The following is a 9155-nucleotide window of genomic DNA, read 5'->3' as shown; positions in this document are numbered from 1 at the left end:
GCAGCTCAGAGCAGCTCAGACAACAAGGCCATCATCCAAGCTTGGGAAGAACTGGGCAGGTGGGTGAATAAAGCTGGCTTTGTTACCCAGGGGTTTACCAGACTGAAGCAGCTTTCTTCCTGCAACACGAGGATGCATCTTCCTTCCCTCTGCAGGGTGCAGCACAGTCACCACCTCTCAGGAGTAAAAACCACCAGCAGAACAGCCTCGAGACAGGCTGCTGCTGGTCCAAACACAGGCCGGAAGGTTTATTCACTTCATATTTATTTCTCACAAAGACTGTACAAAATTCTTATAAAACTCTGGTGTGGGGATGGGCTATGACATTGATCCAAAAAATAATTCCCATGCAATCCCACCAGTTTCATAACTTACAAGGAAACAGATAAGCTACAGAGCTGCGAGTCCTGGAGTATTTACACTGAGGCGGGCAGGAGAGAACAGGAGACAAAGCAACACATGAACAGAGGTATTTACAATATGGACATACAAGCCCCTCGCCTCACGATAGCGGCAGCAGCAACAGCAGGAGGTTGTGGTGCTCAGAGGCTGATAGAGAATATGGGCTATTTACAGTATCTCACATATTAACAGCTTTACAAACATGTCCAGGGAGTTTATGTATAAAAAAAGCACCAAATGTCTGAATAGAAATCACACAGGCCTCCACGGGGGCTAGAATCTGAGGGCAGGCTGGCACCTGTGGCGTCACCGGCTGATGTCTCTGCTAGAGTCCCACATTTTTGTGCTTGGCTCCATCTCCAGCATGTCGAAGAACGGGTGCTTGAGGGCTTCAGCCAGGCTGATGCGCTTGGACGGCTCGTACTCCAGCATGCTCTCAATGAGGTCAAAAAGGCGGTGATGGTCCTCGGCCTCAGAAGTCAGGTACCGCTGTGGAGAGAGACGGGAGAGGTCAGGGCGCAGGACACTGCACCCCGTGCTGGTCACAGAACGCTACCTGGCCTGAACAGCTAAGGTGGGGGAGGACTGGTCTGTTCAGACCTGCATTCATCCTAAGCCTGAACTCTAGGCCACTTTAACAAGCACAGAACTGTCAAGGGTTTTCCCCCTTCCCCATCTTTCCCAGACACTTCCTGAAGTCTCCTCGCCCTCCTCCTCATCCACTTGAGGTTAAGCTCAGGCTGCTGCAGTCCTCCTAGTTTATGTCTGGGACAGCCAAGGCTCCTTCAGGAAGATACTGGTCTGACCCTTTCAGTGGCCCAACCTTGCCCACGGGAAGAATCTTCAGAACTGGGGCTGGCACTGTAAGACTCTGCAATGAGAAAAGGATAAAGCAACCAGGCGCTCCTGCCCACCCCACCTTACCCGCAGTGGCTTGCAGTTTTCCCTAACATAACGGCCAGCAGAGGTGTTCTCATCCCAGTCCAGGCGGCCATGGTAGAAATACTTTTGCTTCCTGTCAGAGTAAGAGGTGGGAACAGGTTACACCCAAGCACCAAACACCTTGCAGCAGAAGCAACGCGCCAGCCCTGACACTACTCTGCCAGGGGCGCACACATCACTCAGGACACTGCAGCAGCATGGACTGACTCAGCAGGCAGCTGCAAAGTTTGATCCCTTGAAGAGAACCACTCTACATAAAGCGGGGAAGAGCCAGGAAGCCTGCAGTGCCCAGCTGGCCTTTCTCACCTGGTCTTCCGGATCATCCGAGAAGGAATTGGCCCCAAGATCCTCTCCATCATGGCCAGGTGCTCCCGGTTGTCATGTGTCTGAGGGAGACAAGCATAAAGGGGAGGCATGGAACAGATTAGTCTTTCTGCCTCCAGACCCAGGTGATTCCAAGTTCAGAACCCCTTGTTGGCCAACGCCTCGGTCATCTCCACAGGCCTGCAGTGATGGAGGGAACTCCATCAGCCCCAGAGGCTCCTGGCTGTGCTGGGCAACAGCCAGCATCCTCTTTCACCAGTTGTGAGGAAGCCACAGAGCAAACGGTTCTCACCTGAAACAGGGTGAAACCCACATAATATTCAAAGATGATGCAGCCGATGCTCCAAACATCACAGGGCTGGCTCCAGCCAAGCTCTAAAAAACAACGCATTTAAAAGAAAATACAGTTATGGCCCAGGATTCCAAGTCCCTCTCCCTTACCCTTTCAAAAACCAACAAGTAACTGGAAAAACAATTCCCATTCTGGCCTTCTCCTGCTACATTAGTGGCAATACGCTGCCCAGCTGATAGCAATGCCAAAACCACCGGTTTCAAGTTGTTGCCCCCAGCCCTCTCTGAATTAATCCAGCAGGCAGCTCCCCGTGCCCTCGAGACAAAAGCCTGCTGCTGCAGAAAGCCAGGGAGAACCTACCCAGTATGACCTCCGGGGCCCGGTAGTGCCTGGTGGAGACAATTGTGCTGTGATGCTCGTGATCAAAAGTGGCACTGCCAAAGTCCACCACTCTGATGGCCGTGCTTTTCACACTCCGCTCATCTCGCTTCTTTGTGAGAGAGAAAGACAGCAGTTACTCAGCAGCTTCCAAACAAGGACCAACACACAAGGACCTTACACAACCACACAACCAAGGCTTTGCCACAGGGGCCCAGGGGAAGGGAATGCTTTGCAGGGTCTATTAGTGCTGGTGCATACCCTCCGATGCGCAGCACAGCACCTCCCAAAAAAACCTCTCACTCAGCTGGAGTCTGTGGTCTCCATAGCTTACTTGTATACAGGCAGTTCACCCAGATTTGTCCTGAACAAACGCGTGAACGCAGCCAGCCAACACTATCTCCTATAGTCCAACTCCTCCCCGTGCTAAGGTCAGGGACACCAAGAACCCAAAAGGACACTTCTAGAGCAAAGCTGTTGCGTTACCTTTTCCAGGTTATAGGTGAGTTCGTAGTCAGAGTTCACAAAGAGGATGTTCTCGGGTTTGAGGTCAGTGTGAGTGAGTTTATTGTCATGCAGAACTGAGGAAGCAAACAGAACCAGAGTCAAGAAACAGAAGCAAAACGATGCTGCATCCACCTGATGAGCAAACAGCATTAACTTGGGTTGCTGCTGGCACAGTTTTAGCCCATGTTTGAAGTTGGGTGTGAACAGACAGGCCAGTCTAGGCCAAGGTGCTTCGACAGAAGCACAAAGATTGATCGCATCGATCACCAGAACATACACAGGAAGGTGGACGCTGAAGTGCTCTGGGCAGCTGCCAGCCCACAGGCATCAGAAACATTATAACCAGGCAAAGAAAAAGGATTCACCCCAGGCACACATTCACCACAGAGGGGCAGGAAGGCTCAGTCTCAGGACTGGCACAGCAGCACTGTGGCAAAAACTCATTGCATCGGGCCACCAGCTGCAGAACTGGCACTGAAGTTGGGAGCCACACAGCTCTCCAGGTCAGTCATGGACCAGCAGAGAAAAGAACAGTGAACACTTACATTTCACAGCCTGGCACACCTGGTAGGCCATGTGCCGCACTTGGTGGATAGGGTAAGGCAGATAGTTGTTGTCCTTCAGGAAATCAAAAGTGCTGAGCCCCAGCAGTTCGAAGGAGATGCACATGTGGCCGTGGTAGTCAAACCAGTCAAACATCCTGACACACAGGCTGAAGAGAAAGAGTCAGATTCGGGACAGATCTGCACATGCCACTCAGACGGGCTGTCCCTGCACCAGGCTCACCCTTTCCTTGCTCGGTCTGTATCCCGTACCAAGGCAACGCGCCACCAAAAACTAGCTACAGATGAATTCAGTCACACACCAAACACCTCTCCCATCCCATCCCTACAACTGCGCTAGGACGATGCTTTCCCTTCCATTTTGTCACCAGCTGAGTGCACTCACTTCTTGTTCTCGGGATCCTTCTCGTTGATTTTCTCCAGCACATTTATTTCTAGTCGGGCAGCCTCTTTGTATTTCTCCACGTTTTTAATGATTTTGAGAGCAACACGTGCACCACCCCTGGGGAGAAACAGGAAGAAAACTCAAGGTCGTTCTGGAGTTGTGTCAGAGACTGTGCCCTGCAAAAAATGGGCTTTCTGAACTACTCTCTTCATGGGAAGATTTATACATCCTCTCCCTCGCTATGAACAGCCCAGAGACTCCCCCCAGTCCCTCTCCAACACATGGATGACCCAACGGGATGAGCACCCACACCAGCAGAGGAATACTAGAAATCGAGGGACCCATTTCCACCCCAGGCTCCTGCTTGAAGCACGAGACTATTTCACCAGCTGCGCTGCCTTTTTTCCTCATCGCCACACCCCTCCCCGCCCCAGGAGTGGGCGTACCTCCGGTGATCCATGCACTGCACCACTCTGCCGAACGTGCCTTCCCCTAAGGTGCTAATAATCTCATCTGGGAGGGAGAGAAGAAGAGAAAAGCCCATGAGAGAGTGAGCACGACCTGGATGCAGCGCATACACAAGGCAGAGGAGAATGCATTGCAACACCTAACCTGCACACAGCTTGAGAGACCGGAGCAGCGGAAGGCTGACACCGGCTGCACAAGGCAACTGCCCTAGTTCCCTGGCACTTCAGTAACAATACAAAATATAAACGTAGTTTTAACAAAAGGGGAAGGAAAAGGAGAGGGTTTCTCTTTAATAAACAATGAAAATAAAATGAAACAGAAAGATAAGACAGATCTGCGACTGCGATGGGAGCTTAACTAGAGAGCTAAATTATGTTACGATTTGGCTGTACATCTTTCTTGTAGCCAGTCGCCGACGCGATAGATCAGATGCCCCTCGTCGTCGTCCTCCACACTCTTGGCCCTTCTGCTGCTCTGTCGACTCCGCTGCTGGCCCAGGCAGACAGGGAATTCATCATTCACCAATCAGATTTTCAAACCAGCGCAGCAGCCAGCGTCACGCATTGGTTGGTTTGGAAATTCACATGGTTGTTTGAGGAGGGGTTGCAGGAGGAGATTCCCAGCCAATTCATACGGCACAGAGGAATATATAACGATAGGGATATTGCAAGGGAACATGTCAAGATACAACACACTAGCTCAGAAAAGAAAAAAACAGTTTGCTTTTCGTTGTAGCAAAAAAAAAAAAAAAAAAAAAAAAAAAGAAAAAAGAACCTACAAACAGCCCCACCCGAACCAGTGTGAGAGCAGAGACGGGCAGAACGAGGGCTAGCAGAGGGGCAGTGGAAGGAGCCAGCTGCTCTTGCTCCTGTGGGGGCTTGGAGAGGAACGGCACTGGCCTATGGGTCCCGGATCAGTGCCAAGAGAGCACGCCAAAGCACGACTGCAGCCGGGCACTCAGTGACCGCAGGGAGAGGCTTGCTTCAGCCCCGCATCAGCCACTGAGGAAAGGCAGCAGGAGGCAGGTGCCGGGAAGTCCTGCACAAGCAAAGGGCCAGACTGCCCCACAGACACTGCCCATCCCCTTCCAACAACCTCCCACGGTGGCTTCCCCCAGCCCCAACACTCAGATTAAGATGAATTCAGAGATTTCAGAAGCAACTCTTGGTACAACGATCCATCCAAAACCAGAGAGAATTTACAAGTAACTGCCTGGGGGCAGATGTGACACTTCTTTCTAGACCCTCCCCCAAAGAAGCTGATCCTGGAAAGACCAACTTCCAGGAGAGAAGCAGAGGCCCAACAGGGAATAGGGACAGCCTGGGATGAGGCAGATGAGAGATTTTATGTCAGAGAAGAGAAAACTCCTGCCTTTGGTTCCGCTAAGCATCCCCACACCTGGGAGCAACCAGACAGCAGACTCGGGACCTGAATCCAGCCCATAACCCCGTCCCTGGACACACAGTCAGAACAGACCAGACAACACTGAGAGCTCCACACACAGAGCAGAGAACATGTCTGGGGTCTAACAGAAGTGGAAGGTGAACAGCAGAACAGACAAGAAGAGAAAGCCGGGGACACTGCTGGGAAGAGCCTGGGATGGTTACTGCCTCCACCCGGACTGACCAGGCCACAAGCTACGTTCACCTGCCAAAGCCCCTGGCGTGACAACCCAAGTCAGCTGCGCCCACCCAAAGGATCCTGCTCTGACACAGGACCCAGCTCACAGAGACGGGGCTTCCTGCCACAGAACACAGGCCCGGATCAGGGATCAGCAGGGGCCACGGGGACCTGTCGCAGACAGACCGAGCTCTCTGGGATCAGGAGCAGCTGAATGCTTCCTGTACAAACCTCACACAAAGACCGCTCAGCTGGGGTTCCTAGACAGCTCTTTAATGAGCATCACCACACCAAAGCAGCGCTCTGTAGGGATAAAGGAGCTGTGGAGCACAGCACCACCCCAGGGGGACATGCCAGCCCTGCGGGGCACACCTGGCCTTCCACCTCTGAGCGGGCAACGCTAAGGCAGGGTCTGAGCTGCCTGTGCCCAGCTGGCACAGGGCAGCCACTGCTGAGGCGCACCAGGACGGTGGACAGGAACCGCTGCCTGCATCAAAGGCTTTCTAGGCATTTCTCAAGCTGAGTCCGAGAGAGTGTTAGAAAGTGAGTTTTCTACTTACCCAGCTTGCCACCTGCGAGAGAAAGGTTACAGGGGAGGCCCAGCACAGCAGGATACTCACCGATGAGGAGCGACTAAAGGACCGGCTGCGGCGCCGCCTCCGCCTGTGCTTACGCCGGCTGCTTTTGCAGCTCCGGTAGCTGCCCTCGCGGTCCCGGGAGCGCCGGTACTCGTAGGAATGACGGTACTCGGGTTCATAGTAGGCTTCTCCTCGCTCACGGCTGTAATCGTTCCGCCGGTAGCTATCACAGTAACGCCGGTCGTAGGCCCTCCTGTCCGCTGAGTGGTCGTCGTAGCTGGGGGGGAAGCAACCCATGGGGATAGGATTACGAACACTGTTCAGGAAGTGACAGCTCAGAGCATGCAAGCCTGCTAAGTACAGGACGGGCCGAAACACCTCGGGTCAGCTGGGGACAGGTGAGGCGCAGGGTGGCTCTGGCAAAGCGATAGCAAGACGAATCAGCCAAAATCCGAGCAGCTCCGCGGGGCTGACTCACCTCCTGGACCGAACGTGGTAGCTGTCCTCCCGACGGTGCCGACGGTCACGCTCGCTGCTGCTCGACCGTGACCGCGTCCGCCGTCGCTTGTGCTTGCGACTTCTGTAACGCTCATGGTAGCTGCCCCGGCTGCTGCGCTCCGACGAGCGGTACCTTCTAGAGTGAGGCATCTGCAGGAACAACACAAGGCCGTGACTATGAGGCGATGGCAAGGGAGAGAAACCAGCACGTACAGTCAGTAGCCAAAGAACCGTTAGGACAAACAGGGGGAGGCAATCAGCATGTCTAAGTACGCATGGGGGATTTGAGAGGGAGGGGACAAACCGCTGAGGAACCCCGGAACCTCATAAGAGTGAAGATGAAGCCACCCCCATGGGCCACGCCTGCTGTGGTTTTGTTCTCCAGGTTACGATTCCCCCTTCACTTCTTATCCATGGTCTTTACTGGCCACAGCTCCAGGAGCAGCATTTGTGCTTTCAATGCTCCTACTTTCTCTCCCTGACCCTATGCCCTCCCCAGGAAGCATAAACTCTCCACCAAGAAGAACTGAAAATAAAACAAAGCTCAGCTTATTACTGATGCCAGGCCCAAATCCTTGCACCAGCACTGCAGACACCTAAGTGGGCAACTGCTGAAGAAATGCCTCTGTCCTGCTGCTGAGCCAGCACCACCTACAGCTCTCACTCCAAGCACAGAGGCCCCTACAGGATCCAAGGAACAGGAACACCGTCTGCACGCACAGATGTGTTAAGGCAGCCTCGTAGGCCTTACCTGAGAGGCAAGGAATACTCACAACTCTGCCCTGTAGGTGGGACGTTAGAGTCAAAAATGAAGAAGAAAACGCCTCAGTAAGACCATACACCCAGTTCCACCTCTGAAGTGCAAGTTCTTAGGGTCGTGCTCCTACCCCCAGACCTCGCTCCAAAAATATCAGACTTTCCCAATGCGTATTTTGGTTCTCAAGCATTGAGCTGCTAGATCTGCCCTGTCTCCACAGGTAAGAGGCTGGATTTCTGCCCACACACCTCCTGGCGGATCTTTCCTCCCCCCTCAGAATGCACGCTCGCCTACCTGGCTGACTTTCTGCCCGCAAAACTCTGCTGACGTTAGGGGCACGGCTACCAGAAGGCAAAGCTACTCCCACAGCCGTGGCGAGCTACAGGCACGTACTCATCGCACGCCGACAAATCTCACCCTCGGCAGCCAGGCCGGGCTCCGCAGAGCCCCTGGCGGTCCCTCCCCGGCGGTGGCTCACCGACACCCGGCGCTGGGGCCAAGGCGAGCGCCGAGCCCGTCACACCCCCTGTGAGCGCCGCGCAAGGAAGACGCTCCCAGCCCTTAATTAAAGGCAGCGCTGGGAGGCGACGCTGGCAGCCCTCCAGCGGCCGGGTAGCCCTCCTTGCACGCAGGCGGAGGCCGCACCGGGGCGTTTCGCTGCGCTGGAACCGGTTTGGGGATCATCGGCGGTGGGGCCGGGCCGCCAGCAGCGAGCTCGGCCGCCGGGCGGGGCCCGCACCGGACGCGGCGCCGAAAGAGGAAGCGCCGGGACCCGTCCGCGCCGGGGGGGGGGAGGGGAGAGGGGATGGGGAGAGCTCGAACCCCCCGCCCGGTGCCCCCGGGCCTGGCCGCGGCCTCCTCGGGCGCTCTGGGCCCGCCCCGCGAGCGCCCCCCCGGAAGCGCTCGGGCCTCGGGAGCGCGGCCCCGACCTTGGCGAGGAGCCTCCGGGAGGCCCTGCCCGGCCCGGCCCGGCCCTGCCCAGCGCGGCCCCGGGGGCGCCGCCGCCGCCGAGCACGGAAGCGGCCGCCGCGGCCTAACCCCGCCCGCCCCGCCCCGAGCCGCACCGTCCTCGCAGCCAGCCCGGTGCGCTTGTCCCACAGGAAGTCCGTGATGGCGGCCGTGGGCCCCCGGGGATCCCGGGCCCCGCTCCGGCTCCTCTCGGGCTCCTCCGCCGCTCGTCCTCGCCGCCGCCGCCTCCTCCGCCGCGCCCCGCCGCGCCGCGCCGCCGATCCGGGTCTCAGCCAGGCCGCGCGCACGCACGACGCACACGCGTACGCGCTTGCGTCACGAGGCGCGGCGCGCGCACGGGCCCGCGCGCAAAGGCGGCGGGGCGGGGCCGGGGGACCGGGGGCGGGGCGGGGCCGGGAGGGAGGGGGGACGGAGGCGGGGCGGGCGGCGGGGCGTCGAGCTAGACCACGCCCCTGAGCCCCGCCCGCCCCGC

General features: G+C 56.5%; 1 protein-coding gene across 2 annotated transcripts; it reads right to left on the bottom strand.

The window, feature by feature from the left end:
- Nucleotides 1-253: 253 nt before the first annotated feature.
- Nucleotides 254-8912, bottom strand: CLK2 (CDC like kinase 2). Of its 2 annotated transcripts, none has more exons than XM_082780819.1 (13): nucleotides 8779-8912; nucleotides 6938-7107; nucleotides 6502-6736; nucleotides 4654-4750; nucleotides 4240-4306; nucleotides 3794-3910; nucleotides 3391-3557; nucleotides 2825-2919; nucleotides 2321-2450; nucleotides 1961-2043; nucleotides 1651-1730; nucleotides 1327-1417; nucleotides 254-891 (listed from the first exon to the last, which is right to left on the bottom strand). In XM_082780819.1, exons 2-13 carry the CDS (start codon nucleotides 7105-7107, stop codon nucleotides 709-711), a joined length of 1515 nt encoding a protein of 504 aa, XP_082636945.1. In that variant the 5' UTR covers nucleotides 8779-8912; the 3' UTR covers nucleotides 254-708. The 2 variants fall into 2 exon arrangements, with proteins under 2 accessions (XP_082636945.1, XP_082636946.1); XM_082780820.1 differs by having other exon boundaries at nucleotides 4654-4747.
- Between the last annotated feature and the right edge of the window lie 243 nt (nucleotides 8913-9155).

Source organism: Aythya marila (assembly GCF_965140915.1).
Source record: "Aythya marila genome assembly, chromosome: 29".
Taxonomy (NCBI): Eukaryota; Metazoa; Chordata; class Aves; order Anseriformes; family Anatidae; genus Aythya; species Aythya marila.
This window is presented reverse-complemented; position numbering and strand designations above follow the sequence as displayed.